The 26,435-nt window shown below is 48.6% G+C and overlaps 1 protein-coding gene across 4 annotated transcripts in view; it reads left to right on the top strand.

The window, feature by feature from the left end:
• The window catches only part of IGSF3 (immunoglobulin superfamily member 3), a 94,030-nt gene extending 68,391 nt beyond the window's left edge, over window positions 1-25,639 (top strand). For all 4 annotated transcript variants that reach the window (XM_058538895.1, XM_058538894.1, XM_058538892.1 and 1 more), the window contains 5 exons: window positions 631-1,035; window positions 12,081-12,491; window positions 15,905-16,312; window positions 20,198-20,668; window positions 22,513-25,639. In XM_058538895.1, the coding sequence (XP_058394878.1) occupies window positions 631-1,035; window positions 12,081-12,491; window positions 15,905-16,312; window positions 20,198-20,668; window positions 22,513-22,763 (1,946 nt within the window). In that variant the 3' untranslated portion in view covers window positions 22,764-25,639. The remainder of the gene's footprint in view (window positions 1-630; window positions 1,036-12,080; window positions 12,492-15,904; window positions 16,313-20,197; window positions 20,669-22,512) is intronic.
• The last annotated feature ends 796 nt before the right edge of the window (window positions 25,640-26,435 follow it).

The raw sequence follows: 26,435 nt of genomic DNA, 5'->3' as shown, positions 1-26,435 counted from the left end.
ACTGCAGAACCCCACCTTGCCCCATGTCCCCACCTGCTCGAGATCAGTCCCTCCTGCTGTGGGTCCCTCACTGCCTCTCTTGCCTGGATTTCATGAGGAAAGTGGAAAAGGACTGGTGAGCAAGCCCACACTGCCCATCCCAGGGAACACAGGATGCCTCCTCCATCCGCCTCCCCCTTCTCCAGCACCGACGTGCTGGTAGGTCAGGCAGAGGAGGTGTCGGGGCTGTGGGGATGTGTCCATCTCACACAGATGAAGGAAATTGGCTTTGGGGCTTTTTTCTGCTGTCTTAGCATGGAATCCCAAGATTTCTAGGAATGGCCTTGCCTACATGTACTCAGTTCCTGAGAGGCGGACTGATGGGATGCCAATTGACATGAGGGTCTCATTGGGAAGGGTTTGCTAGTGCTGCTTAAGGAGAATTGCTGCTGGTGGCTTTCTCAGGGTCCTGTGAACTGTTGGGTTTGTGCCTCAACATGATAGCTAAAGTAATATTGGCCTGGGCATGAAGAGAGGCCCATGAGCCTTGGCTCTGCTCCGCTAGCTTTTGCCAGGAGCCCCATTGCCGTGTTACTGTCCTCTGAAAGCCAAGTGTCTCCTCTGGCTTGAGTCTCTCTGCTCTCTCCCCAGAAATGGGCTTCGCGGTCACAGCCATCTCCCGCACGCCGGGGGTGACCTACAGCGACTCCTTTGACTTGCAGTGCATCATCAAACCCCATTACCCGGCCCGGGTCCCCGTGTCAGTGACGTGGCGGTTCCAGCCGGTGGGCACTGTCGAGTTCCATGACCTGGTGACCTTCACCCGGGATGGAGGGGTCCAGTGGGGGGATAGGTCCTCCAGCTTCCGAACCCGAACCGCCATCGAGAAGGCTGAGTCCAGCAACAACGTCCGCCTGAGCATCAGCCGAGCCAGTGACACAGAGGCGGGCAAGTACCAGTGTGTGGCAGAGCTGTGGCGGAGGAACTACAACAACACCTGGACACGGCTGGCCGAAAGGACCTCCAACCTGCTGGAGATCAGGGTGCTGCAGCCAGGTGAGGGGCTCGGGGTCACGTGTGCTTGCTCTGGACGATGAGACGCGTGGGGAGGGGAGAAGTGAACATTGAGCCCTGGGCATGGCTGCTTTCATTTCTCAACTTTTTAGTCTGAGAAATTTCAAATTTATAAAGTTGTAAGAATCATAGTCCATTTTCTTGATGGCCGGTTGTTAACATCTTAACGTATTTGTTTTCTCTCTCCGTGTGTATTGTTTTGTTGTTTTTGAAGCATTTGAGGGTAAGTTGCAGAGGTCAGGACTCTCCCGCCTAGATACTTCAGTGAATATCTCCAAAGAACAAGGGCATTCTCCTACCCAACCGCACACCGTGATCAGACTCGGGGAATTTAATGTGATTATAGGACATTATCATCGTTTCCCCAATTGTCCCAACAATGTTCATTTTATAGTTTTTTTTTCTTCCAAGTCAGGATCCAGTTGGGGAATCACACATCATTTTTAGTTATCATATCTCTTTAAGTTCCTTTAATCTAGAACAGTTCCCCAGCCATGTGTGTGCGTGTGTGTGTATGCGTGTGTGTGTAAAGATGACATTTGTGAGGTGTCCAGGCTGTTTTGTGAAAGCTCTATCTCTTTACTTAATATCATCTCCTGTAATCCTTGTAGCAGTGATGTGAAGGAGGTACCATTGTCCCCTGTTTGCAGACAAGGAACCTCGGAGGGAAGAGGGAAGATAATGGGCATTTATTGAGCATCTGCTTTGTACTAGGTGCTTAGGGTCGGTTATTTTATTAGAATTTCACAACAACCGCAGGAAAGATGAAGTGACTAGCCCAGGGTCATATAGCTGGTAAATGGTGGAGCCAGGGTTTGAAATCTTGTCCACCTTTCTCCCACGCTATTTCCCTGACCCAGGACCTGTCCTCGTGTGCCGAGTTAGAGCTCCCTTCTCCTGTGGAGGCTTTCTCTTTCACAGCACGTGGTAGGGATGCACTAATCTGGGGATCCCTAGTCAGGAGAGCTTTCTGCAAACACTCTCACCTTCATCAGGCCCTTGCCGTGACACGGGGGGTGGTTAAGTACGTGCTGTCCTATGGTTTCCTCGGTGTCTGTCCCCGTCTCCTGCAGTTGGAAGCTGGTGGAGGGTGGAGCCCAGGCCATGGGTCCTGCTTCCCTCCGGTTGCCCGGCCCCTGAACATAGGTCCCCATGCAGCAAAGGGTGAAGGTTGAACGTGAGGTGACGTCGTAAAGACTTTTTTCTGACTTTCTGACCCACCCACTTTGCGAAGATGGTTTGAACATCTTGCAAAAAGGATTTTCTGCCCGCTCACAGCCATGGTCAGTGCCCAACCTGCTCTGCTCAACCGTTCCAACTGATCACAATGTTGTTTTCAGCAATGGGAGGTTACATAATGTTAATGCCTGAGTTTATCCTTCGCCTCTTCTATCCCTGTATCAGAGTTCTGTTCTGTACCAGAGTTTGGAACGAGTGAGCTATATAAATGATGGGATGGTTCCTTGGCCAATTAGAGCCTAAGCCTAGACAATAAGATGCTCAGGGAAAAGGCTGTTTTGCTTAAGTGGATTTTCAGGTTAATGGAGGGTTAAGCAGAGACCCCATTTTGTGCAAACCCTTGTTGTGGAAAATGCTGGGGGACCCGCTTGCTTGCCTTACTGAGAAGAACATCGTGCCCATAATTGCAACTTTCGTGGTTTCCTCTAGTCCTCGAAGTCGGCGTGGTGAGCCATGGCGCCCGTCACGTGGTTCTGCAGCTGTAGCAAGTGAGGAAGTACTGACCCCAGGACCTTGCCTGACATTGCCTTTTGAAATAAATCCCTAATACTTGCTTGTTTCTGTTACTACTTGGAATCTAAGGCTGGAGTGCTTAAAGAAAGAATAAGGAATTGGTTCATGGAAGGTTCAAGTTGTTTGGATTCTGATTAATTTCTGGTGTTACTAAAGGGGGAAAAAAAGAGACAAAAATGTGTTGAGTACCTCTTGGGTGCCAGGCTCTGTGCTTAGTACTTATGTTTTCTTTTTAAATTCATCTGACAATGAAATTTTGTAGATATTTGTATCCTGGTTTTGGTCTCCCCATGAGGAAACCAATACACAGAGTGTTTAGGAGTCTTGATGGAGGCAAACCATCTTGGTAAGGGGAAAACTGAGGTTGGACCTGCGACTGGTGCCCATGTCTCTCTCACTCCCGTATATCTCCCTTTTCCATTATACTATTTTATTGCCTCCTGGGTAGAAAAAGCAGCTGGAGAGTTCGGCGATGCAGGATCTGCCCTGAGGACTGTCTTGTGTCTTGTGTGGCTTACTCTGCGTCAGTTTGCTTGTGTTTTCACTGTAAAGCAAGAACAAACAGCGGCCGGCATGGGAGGCCTGGTAGCGGCGTGGTGCTTGGGCGCTGTGAGGCCTCGGCTCAGGGTTGCACAGTAATGTGCTTTCATGGCCTCTGAAGGCTGCAGAGGGCAAAGGCAGGCGCTGGGGCCGCACGACTCCCAGGGAGTGGTTGGGGCACCAGGGGGAGTGCATCCCCTTAAGTGTTACTGTCTCTCCTTTATTAAATATTTATGCATTTAGCACTTAATATTTTCCAAAGAGCTTCATGTTGATTGTTACTCTCTCCCCGCCCTCCAGTGTGGTGCTTTTATTTTGGGGACGTGAAAGTGGAAAAATACCAGCGGGCTGACTCGGTGCTGGAGACTGTTTCAGACCCTTGGTGTTTATCATCTCACTTTATTTTCGCTGCAACCCTGGGAGGAAGGTACTGCTCTCCCACTTTACAAATGAGGTAACTGAGGCTCAGAGAGGTTCTGATTTGCCCAAGTCAGATGAATAGTGAGTGGGAGATTGGGATTTGAACCCTGGTGTGCCTTATTAAAAAGCAGTTGGGGTGGTGAAGGGAGACTTGGACCTTTTTTGAGACCATATAATGAGAAATTATTCTTTCTGCATTCAGTTAGTCTCACTTACAGAAGAGGTTTCTCTGTAGATGGCTGATGTGGAGGAGTCTTAGCCCTGGTGGTGATCGTAGTAACAATAGCAGCTAATATTTATTGAGCATCCTTCCTGCCATCACCATCCTGATGCTTTACATGTAATCACTGACCTAGTTCTTACTTAATCCATGCAATGCTGTGAGAGGGTACTGACCTACCCATTTTACAGATGAGGACACTGACACAGAGGTTAAGTAGATTATCCAGTGATCTGTAATAAGTGGCGGAGCCAAGATTCCAATCCAGACAGGCAGTCTGAGTCCAGAGTCCAAGCTCTTAATTTTAATATATTTTGGTATTTTCTAGACATTTATTTATTTTTCTTCTCAGGAATCCTCTTTGGTACTAGGAACTTATATTTAATCTGTCCTCTCTATGGTTTACCATCCCTGATTTCCTGGTCCCCTTTAGCAGATACTTACATTTGGTTTTGTAAGTTGGAGTCACAAGGTACCTGTAGAGGTTTCTCAAGACACAGTTTGCTAATGGCATAGGAGTTTTATTCGTGCCTCCTCTAACTCCTCTGTTCTTCTAACCTCTGCCACAAGAGGGCTCTAAGCCTTGGGGACGAGCAGAACTCAAAACCAGTACTGGCTTCTCTTCTTTCTACTCTCCCTCCATACCTTGCCCCTCAAAACATGGATTTTTATGCCTGCTCTGCTGTTTTCCATAGGAACGTCCCCTACTGCCTGCCCCCCTCTTTAAGAGTATTTTGTCAAATATTCTTATTCCAGCAGAATCAAATAGAAACCCAGGGGCTGTTGGCTCACTCATGTGAGTGATAAATGGCTGATCCATTTATCAGCCTTCCACTGCTGATGTCATCTGCTCCCACGAGGGCTCTGTGTGGTCTGTGCCCCAGACCAGCCCTTGCCAGAGCCACTTGCTGACCTGACCACATCATGGGTATTGGATTCATTAAACTCTCTGGCTGGGTGGCGCAGGCTAGTGACTTGTTGTGGATCTGTTACTGGCCATTCTATATGTGTGCTTCCTGTTCCTTGTGCGCATCCCCAAGGAATCGGCAAGGAATGCCATCACTCCCATTCTGTTGTTGATTTAGCTCAGCCTTACTCGCATTGATCGCAGAGTGTGACCCCCAAGGGCCATGTAGACAAGACTTTAAGCCAGTTCAACATATTTGATTTTTGCTCTTAATCAGTTCTTTTCTCTTTAATTTTGAGACATTGCTTTGCTTCCTTCTGATTTTCTTTAGCACCAAAACACCCTCCAATTACGTATCCCTAAATATAGGAGCAATAAGGGAAATGTCGGCACTCATTTTCCCAATGTTTACGACCATATCTTGGTCTGGCTATGAAATATTGCACATTAAAATTGACAAAGCAATAAACAAGCTTCCAGGAGGACAGCCTCCGGTGTAGAGAGCCGACTTGTCAGTGGGTGTATTCTGCTGGGATTTTACTGATGGGTAGGCAGGATAAATATTTAATACCCTCTGGATGCTGCCAAATCCGTTTTCTCCAATTTCTTAGTGCTGACCTGGCAGATTGGGAGAGCTGAGGGCTTTTTCTTTGACTTCCATGAGTCCAGGGCATGTGGCAGTGGATCTCCTTGTCACAGTCTAGTAGGTGACAGGCTACCCCATCCTTCAGAGGGATTGGTCCCTGCTTTCTTTAGGAGAAACTGAGGGTCTTTTTCCATCCCATCTGCGTGTGGCTTCTGCCTGCTTGGTGCTCAGAGGTAGAGTGATAGTGAGTGCAAGAGCCCCTGAGGGGTCCCCGCCCTCCCCCCACCAGGCCTTGGTGTCATGGTGACACCAGGTGCACCTGTTTAGAGTTAATGAGCAGGAGTCACTGCTCTGTCTGCAGACAGGTGAGGCCAACAGGGCATGTCTAGATTACTCCTAATTAGCTGTTCCTCCCTCTAAACTTTTGCTACTTTCTCCTTACTCCTCCCTCCCAGTGCCTTCTGCAAGCACGTCTGAGCACCTACTGTATGCCAGTTTCTGTGCCTTCTGCAAGCATGTCTGAGCATCTACTGTGTGCCAGTTTCTGTGCTGGGTGCTGTGGCTGCAGAGATGGATGTGTCACAGTTCCCGCCTCATGGGCTGTCCGGAGGCCTAGGAAGAGTTTCAGGGGTGGTGGTAGAGCTGGCCCAGGGTATGAGTCCTAGGTCTGAGGAGGGAATCGATATGCATGGGGTGGGCAGAGGGAAGGAGCAGTGGGGCATTTCAGGCTCAGAACAGAGTGTGAATAAAGAATATCACGGAGGAAGGAAGCAGCGTGCTTGCTTTGATGTGACTGAAGCATGAGGTCCGGCAGGGGTTCCTCCCCAGGTGGTTTGTCAAGGGCCAGGGAAACCCCTTTTGTACACGGAAGCATGGAGGGTCACCACACGTGACGGCTAACAGCGAGGACAGACCACACGGCCTGGGTTTGAATGCTGACTCTACCACTTACCGGCATGGTGGCCTTGGGTCAGTGTCTTTATAAATTGGGGACAGTAATATTTACTTCATCGGTCTGGTGAGGACCAAATAGTTAACATTTATAGAGTGCTTAGAATAATGCTCAGCACATAGAAAGGATTATGTAAGTTTCTTAAATAAGAATATTCTAAACTGAGCAATTAGGACTTGAGATCATAGTCAGATCATATACTCCATTCTTATAACAATTTGTAACAGTCCCTTTATCACCCTAAAACGAAATTCATAGACCATATAACATTCCTACTCACATGATCCTAAAAACTGTTACAATGCCCTAATTGTGGAATAAGGGAGGAATTTTTTAAAAAGTAGTTCATAATGAAATAATGTGTTTTCACATGTCAGTGCTCAGGGGCGGCTGCCCCAGGAGGTACGTACTGCGATCAGCGCTGCGGCTGCGCGGAGTTCGGCTCACCTGTGTCTGTGACAACGCCAACTCGCTGTGTCAGACGGACCGTCCCAAGCAGCACTGCCATCTGGGACGGAGTTTCCGAAATGCTCAGCAACTCTTGCAGCAAAGCTGAACAAGGCAGAGGAAAATCCTCCTTGATTTACCTGACATGTATTTAAAAAGCTATGCAAAAATATATATATATTGTGTTGATAGTAAAATGAAAGTAGGTTCTAGGCCCAGAGACAGAGTTTTCACCTGTATGAATGTCATTTGAAAGTCACGCAGGACACGAGGCAGAGATGTGTGGCATGGAGTCATCCCGGATATGAGTTTACATCTGTCCCTGGCTCTAGTCCATTAAATACCTCCCCCCTCCTCCCTAATCCATGTGGCCAGAAAGGCCTGCCCACAGATTCCATGCTGTCCCTGGAGAACTTGCGTTCTGCCCTGTTGAGAACTGCTGTGGTGGGGAGCCCTGGCAGGCTGTAAGCTGGGGGCAGCAAGATCCGGTCTGCAGTTTAGGAAGCTCTCCCTGGGAGGGGCTGAGGCTGGAGGCAGGGAGACTCGAATGGAGGCTGAGTATTAGGCCTGAGAAAGAGATCATTAGGGGCTCAAATAGGGCATGTCCGCGGGGAGAGAGTGGAGCAGGGGACTAAGGGTGTTAAGGATGTAGGGACTCTAAGGTGGAGTAACTGCTAGACTGGCAGGTGCCCTTACCATCTCCTTCCCTGAGAATGGAGGGAACGATGGGTAGGGGGACTTCCCAGGCAGCTCTCCCTTCATTCTCTCCCAGTCCTTTGGCTGACTTCCTTCTCTCAATTTGAAAAATTTCTGGTGTCCAGCCGCTGGCCCCCCTATTCCTAGCATTACTGATTACTGTCATGGATCTTTAATAAAGAGCAGTGTCTTTCTTCTCTCCCTCTATTCCCTCACTGCCCCTATCGCCTCACCTGCTTCCCTCTGGCTTCTGCTCACACCACTGCATGGAAACTGCTGTCTCCAGAGTGACCTGCAGCCACCTCAGCACCACACCTGTGGCTTCTCACAAACGGTATGCGTCAGAATCACCTGGAGGGCTAATGCAACCGCAGGTCGCTGGGCCCCACCCGCAGTGTTTGTGATTCAGTGGTCCCAACAAATCCCCAGGTGATGCTGGCTGGTGTTGCAAGTCCACGGGTCACACCCTGAGAGCCACAGGTGGTCGGATCTGATACATGCTCCAGGCCCCTCGCAGTCCGGCCAAAGCTTACCTTTCTAATTTCATCTCCCACATCTGACCACTTGCTCTTCTTCCCTGAATACGATGCACAGAGAAGTTCTCACCTGGGCTCCCCTGTCTCCGAGGTGCCCTTTCACTCTCCTCCTGTGCCTGGAGAACACCTCCTGACTTGTTTTTCAGGGCCTAGCTCAGATATCTCATACTTTTTGACACGTTCCTTCCCTCCTGTCACAATCAGAATTAAATGCCTTTCCTTAATGTTCCCATATCTCCAGTAAAAGATTAATCACATATTTATTCAATTATCCATTTATTAATTTGTTTAGCAAATAATTGGGTCATAGTCTCTGCCCTTCAGATGCTTCTAATTTAGTAGGAAAGATAAGACCTTTAAAAAATTAACTTCAATGTAAGGCAGCATGTAGGGGCTCATCAGGGTTAGGGAATCTTTTATGGGTAGAAGAAATGAGTTTTGAGTGAGCAGCGCACACACAAAGGGGAGTCCGCAGGATGGGGAGGTTGGCTGAGGACCCTCCTGATGTCTCTCACCTTCCTACCACCCTGTCCCTGCTGTAACACAACTGCCCCCCCATAATGCAAAACACACGATTCTTCACGATTTGATCAGAGGCCTAAGAAGGAAACTCTCCAGATGCTGAAAGAAAGGGCCCTTTCCTCAAACGGTACGGCCAGGCTCTGGGGGTCATGAGGTGCCTGAGAAGGCAGATGCTGGTGTGAGCTGGAGTCTGTGCTCCCTGCTGGGGCCTCACCCGCAGCCTCTCAGACCCTTTTCCGGCCTCATCCTCCTGCTGATTCATTGTTGGGGATTAACCAAGCCTCGGTCATCAGCGTCTTTTCTTTCACCTCTGCGTTTATTGCCTCTCTGAGTCCATTCACTCACACAGCCAAGTCCAAGGATTCTCAGGCTTTATTTAAGGTGCATCTGAATCACCTGGGGATCTTGTTAAAGGCAGATTCTGACTCCAGAGGTCTGGGGTAGGGCCTGAGAGTCTGCATTTCTAACAAGCTCCCAGGTGACTTGGATGCTGCTAGTCCAGGGACAGCACTTTCAGCAGCCTTTGCCTCTTATGTCTGACAGTTCTCTGATGTTGAGCTTTGACCGTGGAACTGAGCCTAGAAACCAAAAAGAAATGGAAATAGTGAAAATGTATTGCGTGTTTATTATATACCAGGCTTTGTGCTAAACTCTTCCTATGCACTGTTGCTTTTAATCTGCACAACACTCTGATGAGGTAGGTACTATGATTGTTTTCATCTTGCAGATGAAAATACAGACAGTCCTTAAGGGGGCTGGGCTCTCCTAACTCTGTGGAGGAAGGTGATGCGGGCAGGCCCTGCACCTCCTGGGACAGTGCTGGGCAGGATGCATGAGTGCTTCCTAATGAGTCCTGGAAGCTGCAGTCTCCCCTGGGCTTCAGGAGGGTCCTCCCTGCCCTTGAAATGTGGGAGGAAATTCAGAGTGTAGACCAGGAGCTGACCCCTCGCCCACCTGTCAGACAGGCACCAGATTTTAAAAATGCCTCTCTTTCAAGCTTTTCAACACTTCACAATATTTTGACATGGGAAGGAAAAAAATGGAAATGCTTTGAAACATTTCTCCTCCTTGGATTCTTGTTCTCAGACCATGTGACTGAATTGAAGTTTAGTCATAGGACTCCAGTTTAACATATGCAGTTACTATAGCAATTGAGGTTTCCTTAGTAACAGTTGCAAAAATAATCTGGCCCCAATTAATAATACATTTTAAAGCTGTTTCTGCTCTACACTGAACATCCCAGTTGTTTTGGCCAAGTCCCAGAGAATTCAGGTGGTGTTATTTGCACCGATATAGATATCATTTGCATGCGGTGAATTGGGTTAGAAAGGAAGAAAAGGGAGCTGGTTGTTTCAAGTACTATAGGAATCCCATCTGAAAAGTCGACTGGCAGGCTAATGGGAATCTAGTTTCCGAGCTTGGCAGCTTACTGGTAAACCCTGCCCTGGACCAGTGTGCCCTGGGGGACTCTGTGCTTTTGAAGAAGCGAGAAGGCAGGAGACTGGGCTTGTTCACAAAAAAGACGGGGCGTGGGACCTGTGGTTTCTCTCAAACCGGTGCTTGGTGTGTTCTTGATGGCTTGAGAAGGTCTGTAGTATGTGAATTCAGCCGTCCTTTGTGAAGAGCGTCACCTGATTTACCACCGGAGACATGTCCTCAGAGTTGCGTGTGTAGTAATGGCGTTGGGTATCGGATCTTGCCATTCCTTAGCTCGCTGTATCCTCTCAGCCATTCAGAACTTTGGTCTGTGTGGTTCCAGGCGCCCAAGTGACAGTCGGGGGCTTTCAGAAGTTTCAGTTGCATTGGCACGTGGGACTCAGACCTTGATGCTGTCTTGCCACACCAAGCTCTGAGTGAGCCAGCTGGCCGGCACTGGCAGAGGAGTGGGCTTGACCAGGGGGCTCAGTCCTGTGTCTGGATCAAGAGGCTGACCAGCAGGGGCGCAGGCTTTGGGCCCAGGCAAACCTGCCCGGCCTCCCCTCTAGGCAGGCCCGTTGCCGGAAGCCTGGCTCACCTTCCCTGCCTGGGTCTCTGCCTTGCCCTGGGTTTCTGTCTCAGCTGGTGAGTGACTTGGTCCCTGAAAAGCAAAGTGTGAAGAGAGGGGTGGAGGTGGGATGATGCTTTCACTGTGAGCTCCCTAAGAGGAGCTTAGAATTGTGTCTTTTTCCTTTTTTTCCTTTTCAGTAGAGGGCGGGCAAGGGGTAGGGGAAAGCAGAGCCAAGTGTAATCGTGATGGAGTGGGTGAGATCTCCGATTGCCTTCATAGGATATATTTCATTAGACCTTGGCTTCTTGCCTCCTTAAAGGTGCATGTAGTCATTAATTAGCAGGTAGGGTGGCACTCTGGAGTCTGCCCTCCCTTCTGGGTTTGGAGCAGGATAGTGAAGGGAAGGGGACACTGGAGTTGGCTGTGTTCTGTCCTGTTGCTTGTCATTTTCTTCTCAGCCTTCTCTCTCTCTCTCCCCTCAGGAAGATCACCCCGGCATCCTCTAATTACCTGCTACTGTCTTTCTCCAGCACACTCGCACTCGCTCACCCACTTACATATCTCAGCAAACATTGATCAGATGCTTTCGGAAGCCCAGGCACTGTGCCGGGCCCCGGGGGTGCAGTGATGAGAACATCTATGAGGCAGAACTGTCTTATTCTTCAGGGCATCCTCAGCACTTACCATCATGAGGGGCACAGAGTGGGCACACTATCTAAATATTTTCAGATTGAATGGAAAAAAGCTTGATCTTAACCTTGGGGGAGCTCACAGGCTAGGGAGAAAGAGAGATGTAAGGAAAAACAGCCGGATGTGTAGAGAGGCTGCTGATGAAAGCACAGAGGAGGGGCGTCTAGTCCAGTGGGATGGGAATGAGGGGGAGGGGGACTAAGGATGATTAGAGAGAAGGGTCGGAGGGGAGATGGTGGAAGGAAATAGGCAGAGAGGATGCTGAGCAGAGACCGAAGGGCAGGGAGAAACTGCATGGGCGGGTGTGGGTGTGGGAGGGTGAGGCCTCAGGGGTGAGTCGTGGAGACGAGTGAGGACAGCTGGGTGAGGGCGAGACCCCGGAGGGCCTTTGTCCTGGGAAAAGGAACTTTTTTTCCTTTATAACCTATAAGCATTTGGGAGCCATTAAACTTTGTAAGCAGGGAAATGATATGAGCAGATTTGTGTTTTAGCTGAATCCCCCTGGGGGCCATGTGCCGCGAGGAGAGCTAGTGGGAGACTGGGAGAGAATGGGAGGGCTTAAGCTGGGGGCGAGGCAGGGAGGAGACAGATGGAGGGGTGCTTGCGGTGAAATTGGCTCCGTGCTGTTTTCCTCACACCAAGCCATGCTTTGGAGGAAGCCCATGGGCGTCCAGTCCTCTAGGAAGTGTGCTGGACAAAGGTGAGATTTGGGACGGGCCCATTTCCGGGAGGGTATGGTGATTCTGCTGAACTGCTCCCTTTCCCTCTGCAGTGACAAAGCTGCAGGTGAGCAAATCGAAGAGGACCCTCACCCTGGTGGAGAACAGGCCCATCCAGCTGAACTGCTCGGTCAAGTCGCAGACCAGCCAGAACTCCCACTTTGCCGTGCTCTGGTACGTCCACAAGCCCTCTGACGCCGACGGCAAGCTCATCCTCAAGACCACCCACAACTCGGCCTTCGAGTATGGCACCTACGCCGAGGAGGAGGGCCTGCGAGCCAGGCTCCAGTTTGAGAGGCACGTGTCGGGGGGCCTGTTCAGCCTCACCGTCCAGAGAGCCGAGGTCAGCGACAGTGGCAGCTACTACTGCCATGTGGAGGAGTGGCTGCTGAGCCCCAACTATGCCTGGTACAAGCTGGCAGAGGAGGTCTCGGGGCGCACAGAAGTCACTGTGAAGCAGCCAGGTAAGGAGAGAGGGCACAGCCATCCTGGGCCAGTGGGTTTAGTGTCGAGAGACTGCCTGGGGGTCAGGCCTCTGCGGGGCCCACGTGGGGCATGCATGGAGGTACAGGGACCATCATCCTGGGGCACGGCGGGCCCGCCCAGCTGACCTGGAATGGGTCCTGGTGCTGATGGCAAACTCGGAAAAGCATCATTGACTCTGTTATTATGAACAGTGTCTTCACCAGGGAGACGCCTGAAAGGCAGCTGTGGTTAGCAGGATGTGGCAAGGCAGGGTCCCCGGGGGCTCCTGCATCTCTTTCTGGGTTTGCAGTTTGCACCCTGGATCTCGGGCAGGTGCCAGCTCCCTACCCAGGAGTCCTGCCTAGTAAGGCCTTTTCTGGTTCCCCTCATCCGCTTCCCCGCTCTTCCTCACCACCCGTCGCAGCCCAGGGATGAGCCCTCTCTCCACACCGAATCTCCCCGCGGCCCCCTCTTGGACCCTGAGGGTGCAGCCTTATTCTGCCCCAGACAGATGGTGTGTGACCTCCGCTGGGGGAGAGCTGCTCCCTCCACAGCCGTCAGTTCCACTTTTGGGCAGCCCTGCTCGTTGAAAAGTGCCTCTCCCTGTCATTTCCCTTTCAGGTTTGAGGTCTGCCCCTAGAACAACCCAAGATAAGTTTGGGTCATTTCCTTTCAAATATGTGAAGGGAGCTCTCATGTGCCCCTGTTGGTCTCCCCTTCTTGTTAAAGGGCTGTAGTTCCTTGAACTTCTCACATAATGTGCCCTTAAGCTCCCACTCCATCCCTCATTCTGCGTGCCCTACAGTTTGTTGTCACTGTCTGTCCTTCCTGACGGGGGCCGTGGGTGCTTTATTGCCACCCCAAGTCCCATCTCCATGCCTCTGCTTGTGCTGCCTGCTCCACCTGGAATGCACCTCTCCTGCTGCTTCTCCCCTGTCTTCACCCCATCCCCAAAGCTTCACTCAGCACCACGTCCAGGAAGCCTTCCCTGATTTCTCCCATATCACCAGGGGTTCCTTAAAAACACCTAGTGTAATAATTGTTCGTTTGCATTTCTTCTCCACTATCCTGTACGCACTTTGAGGACAGGGCTGTGTCTTTGTATCTTCAGCCAGTGGCGTGGCACCCTTAATACATAGTGGTTGAATAAGGAATTCAACCACTATGAATAAGGAATGTTGAATAAAGAATGAATGGCTGCTTTCCTTGAACACCTCAGGGCCTTTGTACTTGCTGTTCTCTTAGCCTGGAACATGTTGACCAGAGGTGTTTATTTATCTTGTTCTTCCTCAGAGAGGCGTTCCTGGCTCATTTTAGCTAAAAAAGCACGCTAGTCCCTCTGCATCCCTTTTCCCCATTCCCTTCATAGCACATATCACCACCTGGCATCCTGTTTGTTTACCTGTTAATATAGAAGTAATTATGAACGACTTATTCATATTGATATGTATGGAAATTCAGTTATTATTTATTACTTATTCATTATTTCTGTATTCAAATGTATATATATTTGTTGTCTGTCTCTTCCCCTGGACTGGAAGCTCGCTGAGTGAGCACAGGACTTGGTTTTCTTCACTGTTCTCTTCCCGTGGCTTGTCTCCCAGGAGGCCTCTGTAGACGTTTGTTCAGTAAGCAGATGGAGCCAGACACAGAGGTCCACATGCGGCCTGGCTCGTCCTGAAGGCCGTGGGACTGTCCCCTCGTTTCCCTCAGGATACTGTATTTCTAAAACTGCCCCAGTCCAGGGAATCTCATTGGCCTCACAGTGACCTTTTATGTCAGCCCTTCTGGTGGTCCGGTCTGCACGGTTCCTGTTGGAATTTCCAGTGATCTGTGTCCTGCCTCAGGCCAGTCCCTGGGGCTTTTGACAACTGGAGGTTGTCGTTCAGCCCACAGATGTTCTTTGGGGTTTCTGTTCTTCCTGTCTGTTTTCAGTTCTGAACACTCCCTCTCCTGGGAGAACATGCCCACCCTCCCGTGCTGAGGGCTTCCTCTTCATCGTCATCCAGCCTTTCTCTTCTCTCGTTTGTGCCGAAACCAAGAAATTCTTGGTGGAGCCTAAATTTATCGAGGGAATTTCCCCCCTCTGAGACTGCAGACTCACATTAAGCTAATTGGGGCAGTGCAAAAGGGCTGTAAGGATGCTTGTCAAAACACATTCGGTGAACTCTCTATTTATGGGGACTATTAGCACTGTGAACAGAACACTCACAGGACACTGATGAAAACAGCCCTTTCCCTCTTTTCAGTTGAGATTTTTGGTTTGTATGTTTTTTCTTTCTCCCTGCTTCTAGCCTACTTCTAGTTCTCCTCCCCTCTAACTTGTTTTCCGATGAGAAAGTATACACTTATGGAGCTTTTGGAAAGTACAAAAAAAGCACAAAGAAGAAGATAATATTTCAGCCCAGAGACAACCAGAATTAACATCTTCATTTTATATATATATATATATTTTTTTTTGAGGAGGCTGATTGTTTAAAATATATATTCTGTTATTTTTAATTTTTGGACCTTTTAATTACAAGCATGATCATGTGCGTTATAAAGCATTCTGACAGTTTTGAAGTGTAAACGTAGAAAGTGAAGTGAAAGTGGCAAGCCTCCCCCTTAGATATCCCTCAGGAGGTGCCCTTCCCGAGGTGTAAATGGCCCCGTGCATTTCCAGTGTCGTAGCTTTTCCACCCCTCTGGTCCATATTGGCTTGTTGGGGCCTTTGATGGAGTTAGGTCCCTGCCGTCAGGACACAGCATCGTTGATGACACTTCCTCTGGAGGAGCATCTGACTGGCTGAGGTTTCTAACCACCAGTTCCATCACTGTCCATCCTTTCTTTACTGATGTTGGATCAGTGTGGTTCCCACCTTGAGTGGGAACCTGTGTGGGGTTTTTGTAGGGAAAGTAAGAACTGTGATTCTTAGGGCCAACTCGTGAACATATTAAACTAGGTTTCCTCTGCAGCTCTTTTCTGGTTGACAGCCCAGCGTGTTCCAGCTGTCACGAGGTCAGTTTTAAAAATTTGCTGATGCTTCAAGAGGAGTTGTCCCCATGACCTTTCCTGTCCCTTCCCAGCCACCCCTCCAGTCAGCCATATGCGTCGTGGTCGGCTGTCGTTCGGGTGTGCAGGCATCTACAGCTCGTGCTTTTCCTCTCTTAAGCATCTGTACTGATGGGGGTCATAAACTGGGGGATGTAGAGCTGTTACTATAATGCTGAACTCCTCGAAACTCAGGCACTCGGACACACGATCCAGGGGCTCAGCATGTGTGGGTGCCATGCCTGAGAAATGTTTCTGCTGCTGGAGTGTGCTGCTGTCCTCCTGTATTTGGAAGACGCCCACTCCCCTATGCCTGGAAAAGGGTGCAGGCAAGTTGCTTGTTTTCCTGCTGCTGACATCTCGTTCCTCGCCTTTCCAGACAGCCGCCTGAAGCTCAGCCAAGCGCAGGGGAACCTGTCGGTCCTGGAGACGCGGCAGGTGCAGCTGGAGTGTGTGGTCCTGAACCGCACCAGTGCGGCCTCCCAGCTTATGGTGGAGTGGTTTGTGTGGAAGCCCAACCACCCGGAGCGGGAGACCGTGGCCCGCCTGAGCCGGGAGGCTACCTTCCACTACGGAGAGCAGGCAGCCAGAAACAACCTGAAGGGGCGGCTGCATGTGGAGAGCCCGTCCTCCGGTGTGTACCGGCTCTTCATCCAGAATGTGGCCGTGCAGGACAGCGGCACCTACAGCTGCCGCGTGGAGGAGTGGCTGCCCAGCCCCAGCGGCCTGTGGTATAAGCGGGCGGAGGACACTGCTGGGCAGACGGCTGTTACAGTCATGCGACCAGGTGAGGGTTAATGTCCCCAGGCCTCCACGCCCTTCAGTGCTTCCCCCGTGAGTGTAATAGTCCATGCACTGCATAAAATTAATTTGCTAATTAATAAATTGTTTGCAGTTAAATATATGAGTATTTACATTTCGCATTTGCATTCGAAATTGTCTCCAATTTTTTTTCTAATGAATGGAAGATTGCACATCTGGTTTTGGCCTAAGGTGATTCTGTGTCTTAACTAGAATGCCATTTGTCAATTAATTATTCTAGAGCATAGACTATTTTCTTTTTAAAGAATACATTCAGATTTGGACAAATGGTGGTTATGCAAAAATCTTGAAACAGTAGCGATGTTGTTCAAATAATTAAGCTTGTAGATTTTCAGTGGAAAATAATTGATTCACATGCTTTAAATAGAAAAAGATGAAGTATCTGCAGCCTTCACTCTCTCACTTCCTACCGATTTTATTGGTACTAATGACTATTCTATGGGGCCTTTTGCTTTGCTTGTCTTGTTTCTAAAGTACCTAAATGCATTTAATTCCTGGGTATAATTATTGTTACACATTTAAACACATAATTAAAGCTAAGATGTGCAGGATTCCTGTGTCCTTTGGAACATCGTATCATCATTCATCTATGTTGGAGTGAAAAGTCAGTGGTCCTCCTAAGGACGTGGAGCAGAAATGAACTTATGACTCATGTCAGTGTGAACGCTCTGTCTTGTTTGCTCCCTGAGCATCCCGAGGTTCCTATTCGTGGTCGTTGGTACTGTTGGGAGCTTTCATAATGTTTTCACGTCTAAGTAGAGCAGCTATTTTTGTTGGTGGAACACTGGAGCTTCACAGTTGTGCCAGCCCCACAGGTCAGAGTACACACTTCCGAGAGTGCGTACACCCCTTGTCGCAGGAAAGGGCATTATCTCACTCCCCTGTGTTTTTGCCAAAGCTGGAGGGGAAATCACCTCTACTTTGAGTTACTCATATTTCCCATGAGCTTTTTCTTTCTTGTTTTTACTTTGCCTAGAAACTGCTGCTTGTCTATTCCCAAAGGTAAAACTTTAGAGATACGGCAGCTGAACACCCTCTTCCTCCACTGCCTCCCACCCGTTTCGCAGATCACCACACTGAGGCCCTCGGGTGGAGTGAGAGGAGACGAACATTTACAGGGTGCCAGCTGCATCCCAGCCACAGTTAGGCGATTTCTGTCTGGTGCTCACAACAACCCCAAAGGGTAGTTTTACTAATGAGCAAATGAAGCCTGAAGAGAAATGTCACATGCTAGTAAGAGCAGACCGGAGCAGTCACTCAGGTTCCCCTCCTGCCACACTCTGTGCTCCCAGCGTGGCCCTTAAACCTGTAACCCCAAGTCTGTCTCATATTTCAGCCAAATGAGTGGCCTGAATTGATCTTCATCCCTCCCTCCCTCCCTCTCTTCCCTGATGATATAAGCTGATCATGCCAATAACAAAACATTTGGGAAACAGGAAAGTATAGTTTTGAAAAGAAAAGTTGTCCATAATTTCACTACCTACATATCTTCATATTCCCTCTGATCTCACTGTTTTATGCAGATGTATTCAAAGCTTTTTTTCTGAGGTACAAGTTGAACATATAGAAGAGTTGAAATACTGTAAGAGTTATGTTGAGAGAATAATCCCCTTGCATTGCTTAGGGTCAACCATAATATGAAGTATATGAGATGAGGGCTCCCCTCAGTGAGAGTGTAGCTGAGGTGATGAGTAGTTGTGTTTGGCTCACACAGCTGGGGAGGAGAGAAAACCACACTCATCACACACAGACCAGACAGGAGTCTGGTCCAGGTAACATCTGTGGGAGCAGACAGCATCATGTAGAGGGAGGGGTGGAGATGAGCTTCTTTCTTGTGGCTTACACATGGAAAAGGAAAGTGTGTTATAGTCTGAACAGGGAGATGGTTTGGCCTCTTCTAGAAGGGGGCAGATGTGAGGAACCAAATTGGTAGAGGAGGGGGGTTGTGAGAAGGTAGAAATTAATTTCATTCAAAAAACTTGTACTGAGTTGTTAATACAGACAAGGCACTTGAAGGGGCCAGGAAAAGTTTTAAGTGGTTAGAAGAGAAGAAAGCAAAGGGAGAGTAGAGGAGGAAGAGGCCCTCCTGGGGGGATTAAATGTCCTGTGGTCTCTGACCACCTTGCCATGATGAGTTCATTGCATCACATGACCCAGGGCCACCTCCTTTGACACATTGGCCACTAGGAGCTTTAGGGACACACACTCTGGAAGGCAAAAAAGCATCTAGACCGCCACTTGGCCTGCAGCCTTTCTCTCTAACAGCTTTGGGGTTACACGTCAGCCGTGCTCTCTGGAAGGATAAGCTGGTGAGCCAGGGAGTTTGAATCCCCTAAACTGATTTCGTCTTCTCCATCCTGCTGCTTTCTGCCCTCCAGCATATTCTCCCCCCATGAGAGCTGGGCTGATGCACCGTGCCCACCACCTGTAGCCGGCTCCTGAGCCTCTGTGTGCCAGTGGTGCACACCTAGCTTCCAGATGGGGCAGGGGGCATGTGGAGGGGCTTGGCAGAGTCCCACAAAGTGGTAGGAACCCAAGCTTTGTGCTCACCTGTGGGTGACATTAAGCCAATTCATTGAAAGCCCAGGATAATACTTGGGAAATGCTCCTAATTGGTCTTCAGCCAAGTAGAATCCAATTTAGTATCTCTACTTTTGTTGATGTTACGTTGGCATCTTTCATGAGCATTTCATAAACAGAGCCAAAGGGAGGCCTTTTAGGAGCAAGGGAGTGGATTATTTGTTTAGAATCTACCCCGTGAGCCAAAAAAAAAAAGGGCAATAAAATAAAGAAACGGATTATAGCCTGTCTCTGGTGTCTGTGAGATGTGACTCACCTGCTCGGGTAGCTCTCCATGGCTGTTCTGTGTCTCCCGCCTCAGTTGGGAGGACACTGTCCATGTCATCCTCCTGGGAGGTCCATGCTCAGGGCGAGGGGGCCTTTCAGGTCCGTTGTCTGTTTGTTTGGCTTCAGTCTGTGGAGAATAGTTACCTCCTTGGGTTCACTAAGGCATGGGCAGCAGTCTCCATGCACACAGTTTCAATTCAAAAGCTGCTGAGGGGTGAATTAGTTTCCCAGAGCTGCCATAACAAATTAGCACAAACTTGGTAGCTTAAAACAAGAGAAATTTATTCTCGCACAGTTCTGGAGGCTCAGAGTCTGAAATCAAGGTGCAGCAGGGCCATACTCCCGCTGAAGTCTAGGGAAGAAGCCTTTCTTGCCTCTTCCAGCTTCTTGTGGCCCCAGGTGTTCCCTGGCCTCCTTGGTCTGTAGCTGTATTACTGCAGCCTCTGCCTCCATCTTCACACGTGCCTCTCTCAGTGTATCCTCTACTTATAAGGACACCTGTCATTGGATTTAGGGCTTACCCTAAATCCAGTATAAGCTCATTTTAACTAATTACATCTGCAATGACCCTATTGCCAATTAAGGTCACATTCCGAGGTTCCAGGTGGACATGAATTTTGAGGGGACACTATTCAACCACTACAAGGGGTTACAGTGGAAATGTGTCCCTCCCTCCCAGATTCCCATAAGCACCACGTTACCAGCTTCTTGTGAATTCTTCCACAAATATTCCATGCAATATGAGCAGATATGTATGTCAGAACAAAACGTTTTCTTCTGCATGCAACAATACGTAGATTACGCAGCATTCTGTCCTCTCACAGTTTTTCTGAGTCTCTTCCCACATCTCTGCACATAGCACCACCTCATTCCTCTCAGTAAGTGCATAGTATTCTATTGTATGGATATTACTATAATGTATTTAGTGATGCACATTTAGGTTGTTTGGAGCAAAGAAATTAAAACAGCTTCTTCTCCCTTCTTTGTCCCTTGTTGCCCCCAGATGCCGCCCTGCAGGTGGACACGGTGGTCCCCAATGCCACAGTGTCCGAGAAGGCAGCTTTCCAGCTGGACTGTAGCATCGTGTCTCGCTCCAGCCAGGACTCCCGCTTTGCCGTGTCCTGGTATTCTCTGAGGACTAAAGCTGGTGGGAAAAGGGGCAGCCCTGACCTGGATGAACAAGAGGAAGAGGAGGGGGAGGAGGGGGAGGAGGAGGACCTGATGGAGCGGACGGCCCTGCTGAGCGTGGGCCTGGATGCTGTCTTTGGCCCAGAGGGCGGCCCCTGGGAGGGCAGGCTTCGCTTCCAGAGGCTCTCCCCCCTGCTCTACCGTCTCACAGTGCTGCAGGCAAGCCCCCGAGACACGGGCAACTACTCCTGCCGTGTGGAGGAGTGGCTGCCCAGCCCTCAGAAGGAATGGTACCGGCTGACGGAGGAAGAGTCGGCCCCCATCGGCATCCATGTTCTGGACGCAAGTGAGTTTTCCCAATTTACAGAGGAAGGATGTCGCTTTTGATTCCAATTGTGTCTGGAGGATAAATTCAGAACTTGATTATGGGTTAATAAGCAGTCGTCTTACCTGTCATGGGCATTTAGGATTTGACATACTACTTTATATAATTGACCCTTGATTGCCCACACTAAAAATAGGGATAGGAGCTAAAGTGATAATATACCATCTAATCTTTATAATAAACTGGATGCTCCATCAGACTCTATTTTAGTAAGATTTTGTTATACAAGTATATCATTAGTGTTACTTTGTTACTCTTTAGAATATCCAACCCTGTCTCTCTTTAGCAAATTAGCAAGTGTTTCAGACTCATAGGAGAAAGAAGAAAAGCAAAGCCGGAATACCTAGCTGTCAGTCTTTCTTTTTCTCAAATTCCTGGGTCGTTTTTATTTTGGAGGGTAACTGGGAGGTTTGGGTGGATTTTGCATGGTTAGTTGGGAGACCAGCCTAGAAGGGCAGTGATGTTACAGGGCATCTGGGAAGACCTTTGTAGCATCCAGCTGTTGCTGTAGATGGTCCAGAACTCAGAGTTTTCGTCATTCTGAGAGACTCTGTGAACAGAGACTGGAGGAAATACTTGCTGACCTGAATTATTTGTTCTAACAGGGCACTCTGGGTTAGCCCTCTGTCAAAATGGGGAATATATCAGACTGAAAATGGTGTTTTCAGTTTGTTATATAGTAGAATTAGCCTATAATGCAGAAATTAAAAATTTTCTAGAAATTTCAACTTCTTTTCAGTCAAAACACTTTACCAGATAATTTTGATTTGAGTTTTTGAGTTGTGTCACAGGCTTTTTCTTTTCTTCAGTTACCTCCTGTTTACGTTGTGTTAGATCGAACCATATGAAATGGAGGTTTTGTAGGTCAAAAGTAGTTGCCTGTCAGCAATTTCATATCCTTTGGAAATCTAAAGAGTGTAAATGTATGTTAAATTTTCTTAATAATACTGATGAGCAACAGCTATGCAGTAGAAAGGAAAGCAGAAAAAAGCCTAAATTGTGCTCAGACCCCCTAATGCTCTACTGAATAATCCACTGTCCAAAAGTACCAGGGGAGGCATTTAGGCCACATTTTATCTGCCCACTCTGGATATCCATATTTATTAAGCTTCGTAGAACAGAGAGAGCATCCAGCAGCCTTATTCTGCAGAGAAGATGCAGACGCCAGAGGCTGAGCTCCTGCCAAGGTCTCGTAAGTCATAGAGCAGTTCTCAGCTGGGTCTGGGACGCTGGGTTTCATTCTCCATATCCAGGCATAACTAACACTGTTCTGTGCAGCCACAGATGCTGTGGACATTTGTAAATGGTCCATAATGACATTTTAGTTGATAATGTTAATCAAGTAAGCATCATTTCTGATAAAACTGCTCTCAGAAGCTGGTGGGGAGGGAGCGTGTTATATCCCAAAGAGGGACGTTTGGAGTAGAACTAAGTGCAAAGGGTTGTGTAAAATAGAGCCATGCAGGAGGTTCAGGCTGAGCTGGAGTCAGCTTCTTTACCATCCTAGAAGCAGTTGAGTTCACCATCAATACACTACATTTTATTCTATGGCTTTCCGAGCAAGTAATACTGGCTCACAGTGGGAAATGGAAGCATTGCTTTGTTTGAACTTACAGCTGTGATTTGGAAGAGGTGCTGTTGTGAGAAGAAGACAAGGGCAGTCTCCCCACCACGAGTGGAGAGACAGGGTGGGTGTGGGAGTTCCACCAAGTCGCTTTCATTGGGTTGGGCGAGGTCTTGAGGAACGAGTCCACAGTCCAGGTTCTCAGCACTCATTGTCTTGTCTCCCTCGCGGTCTTTTTCAGGTTCCACCCTGCAGTCCATCATCTGCTCCAACGATGCCCTCTTCTACTTTGTCTTCTTCTACCCCTTTCCCATCTTCGGCATCCTTATCATCACCATCCTGCTGGTGCGCTTCAAGAGCCGGAACTCCAGCAAGAACTCCGACGGGAAGAATGGGGTGCCCCTGTTATGGATCAAAGAACCACACCTCAACTACTCCCCCACTTGCCTGGAGCCCCCTGTGCTCAGTATCCACCCAGGAGCCATAGACTAAGGGGGTCCCCGGTGGACGTCGGCCACAGAGGAGCGGACGAGCTCCCTTGCTGCCTCTGTCTGCAGTCAGACAGCAGATAGCACCCACACTCAGGAGTGCTCGTGCAGAGAATTGTCAGACTTGACAAGTGTTCCAAGTCCCCGTGAGTCACAGAGAGAGACTGCCTCTAGGTGGCCGTCTTGGTCGGTTAGCTGTTTTTGAGCAGAGGTCGTCATCCTGCGGAATTAGGTTTGTTTTTGTTTCTGGTAACGTAGTGAGTAGCTCAAGGTGCCACATCTACTCACTGACTTACGTAGTATTCTCAGATAGATGTTACAGGGGCTCTTATTCTTTGTAATGGACTCTTTTTAAATCCCTCTGGTTTACTCTTTTTGGATTCTGTAATGTTGTGGACGATTTGCTCTTACATACCACTGATGGCAAAAGGAAGGACGAACTTGATAGCGCAAAGGAATCTCTTCCAAGGCTTTTTGTTTTTGCACACTTGAAAATGCCACCCGTGGATCAAAATACACCCAAACATTTTTTTACTTTCTCAACGAGACTTGAAAATTATGTGTCATGTGGGCCAATTTGTATCTTATCTTCCTCCTCAGCTGGAGTTCTTGGAAACACTTTGTAGTCAAGATGAAAGCATTGAATTTTGCTTCAAAGAGCTACGTATGTACAGGAGAAATCCTGCAGAACCCCATGAGGAGTAGATGGTGCCAGGCCAGCCTGTCTGTCAGGGAGGCAAAAAGAGGCTTCATCCGAACCTTGCCGAAAAACAAGAAAACTTTCCTGGAGAACAAGTCAGAAGCTCCACACAGCACACACTTTCCAAGTGAAAGTAGGCAGAGGCTGCTTTTAGCAGCTACCGACTTTAGGATCCATCAAAGCCAACGATTAGTGAAGGAAGAAAAAAAGGCTGGTTGGCGGCTTGATCTGTTCTGCAGGGCAGCCCCAGCTGGGAGCTGCCAGCTGGTGGCTTCTATTTTAAGGTGCTTTGCCAAACTCGTAAGGGAAAGTGGCCAGTGAGCCTGGAAGGGGGACAGCTCTGAGCTGAAGACACGGGGCCCAAGCAGCCACCATATACACGGACAGAGGGCACCAGGGCTGGCTGACAGCTGAGTTTCTTGAAGAGGGGGCCAGCCAGGGGCGGGAAGGAGTTTCCCGAGCCTGACGTTGGAGAGGGGGGGAGGAATAATTGCCTCTCTGGAGGTATGAAGACTAGGTTTTGCTTCTTCCTCCCAATTAGATTTTCGTCAAAGATATTGATGTCTGTCTTGTTCACCATTTCTCTCTCCCTGCATCTCACTGCCGTGAGAATGTCAGCCAGAGGAGGTCCAGACACAGCCCTTTGTAATCCTTTCGGCTTACTTAGTCTCAGCAGAAAGTCACCACATGCTTTTTTCTGTGGGTTTCTTGCCCCTTTCTTAGATCTTGTTCCTAATTTTAAGTGATTTGGTTCATTGTTATGGCAGCTTTTATTTGAATACCCTTAAAGCCCAACAAGGGCCCACGTCACGCTGTCGTTTTACACCATTGGGCAAGATGCGTGGTCCCCTGCAGCATTATCAGCTGCCGGTATTTCCTTTTGCTCACTCCATGAAGATGTCCTTATGCCCTGGCTTTCCCATATTTTGCTGGTCAAGAGTGTCATCTCCCTTCCTCTATGAACCTGCCTCTTGAATCCCAAGGGAGTTCTCAATTTGGAAAAAGCCACCAGGCGTTCTGGAACTAAGTCTCACTGGAGAGATTGCTGCAAAACTCTGTTCTGATGCAGAACAGACTGCGGGGGAGGCTGTGGGGTTCCCCAGGCCGTGTGGGCGCTGCTCCTTGTCGGCGTCTGCAGGTGTGCAGGTGGCCTCGGTGCTCAGCAGATGGTTGTGCACCACAGCTGAGGGGAAGCAAGGCGATTGCTCAGCCGTTTGTTGATAGGTGTACGTACTCTCATGAGACGGTGTGGTGGCACCAACCTTAGTCCCGCTGTTGCCATGCTCATTCTCATTTATTATGCTGCAACAGTGCTTTAGAGGTACAGAATCAGCCAGCTTGGTGGTGAGGAGAGAAGGCAGTCTTTTGCCCCATTTCTTCATTTCTGGGGTTTGGACTTTCAGTGGGAAATTGCTGACGCCTAATTGATGGACTGAGTCAATGAGGGAAGATGACTTACTTCCTCTGTCTGAATGGAAAGATGCCGGAGGGCTGGCTGGGACTGGGATGTGTAACTAAGATTTGAGTTTGAAGCTATAGAAAAGTAGGTACTGCACATAATTAAATATGTGAAGAATTTGTGGGAAATTTGAAAGGAAAAAAGAAACCGAAGCCAGTATTTTAATAATTGCTTTTTCTGTTGGGCTGGGGGTTACCGTCCTAGGGGGAGCTTTTCCAACTTTCAATGAAAATCCCCAGGACCTTTCTTTGGCCATTTCTATGGAAATGTGGTGTCAGATGAATGGTAATGGTGCCGTCTGGTGGCTGCAAGACCTCATCGCAATCGCCTCCCGGAGCTTTAGTACTCTGAGACAAGGAGCGGAAAACTGCTGACTGCTCTCTTGACTTATCGACATCTACCATGTTGCATTAATGAAAAACTACACTGTGCGAGGCCCATTCCAGGACATGGATATGACCACACCCTCTTTCACCAGGGTGTTTCTGTAGCAAGTTTTCATATTCTTTACAAATAATGGTTTCTCTGCGTTACTTGTTGGAGAGAAAAAAGAGATGGGGTAAGAAAACTACCCATGCATGATGTAGAGAGCTGTTGATTTGTTTTTGTTGGTTTTTTTTAAGGAAAACTATTTGTAAGATGTTGCACTAAAATGTTTTATATACACTTCAGAGACCTGTAGTAAATTATGTTGAAAATATGGCTGTTCACATTTACTGGAGTCCAGTGTCTTCCTTTCTCCTTACGTCATCAGCCACTCTCCTCGGGGGAACTGTGCCCCGGAGGCCTGGAGTTCTGCCCCTGATATTGGCCTGCTGGGCTCAAGGTTCATGAGTTGCAGCCTTTATTATCATGCCCCACCCCCAGCCTAAATGGTGCCTTTGTACAAATAATAAAAAACATCCCTTACTCAAGACACTTTACTGCCATCTGCTGAAAATGTATCATAATAAATGAACACACCTACCCTGACCGTTAACGCATTGCTGCCCCTCAAATTATGTAACACACAACCCACCTGGAGGCCTGATAGGCAGCTTCAGAAGGTAGAGGTTATAACCTCTAGCTTTTTGGGGGAGGGGGCTGGGCAGGATGGGATGAGAGGAGACGGATGAAGAAGGAGAGCAGGAACATAGGACAACTTTCTCCTTGGTCTCGGCAGGAAGACCACACCATCTTTCTCAAACTATGTAGTATTGCCCCCACCCTGTGAAATATTCGGCAAGTATTTTCCAGAATGAAGGAAAAAGCAGGACCTGTGCATTCCTATTCTGTGAGGCCGCACAACTCAAACGCTGGCATGTTTTGGAGGAGTTCACTACGCCGGCAAAGTGAGAAGAATGATAGAATAATTAAAGCCCTAGCAGTGAGACATCATTAGTCAGAACCCATCTGTAATTCCTTAAAATTCACAGAAGAATATGCAAAGGGAACTAGATAGAGGGTAAAAAGCAGAGGGAGGTGCTCCCTTTTCTTTTGCTTCCTTTTTAAAACTCAAGCCTTTCAAAGGCTTGACT

This window comes from Diceros bicornis, chromosome 4, assembly GCF_020826845.1.
Source record: "Diceros bicornis minor isolate mBicDic1 chromosome 4, mDicBic1.mat.cur, whole genome shotgun sequence".
NCBI classification, from domain to species: domain Eukaryota; kingdom Metazoa; phylum Chordata; class Mammalia; order Perissodactyla; family Rhinocerotidae; genus Diceros; species Diceros bicornis.
Note: the sequence above shows the minus strand (reverse complement) of the source record. Positions and strands in the feature narration are given on the sequence as shown.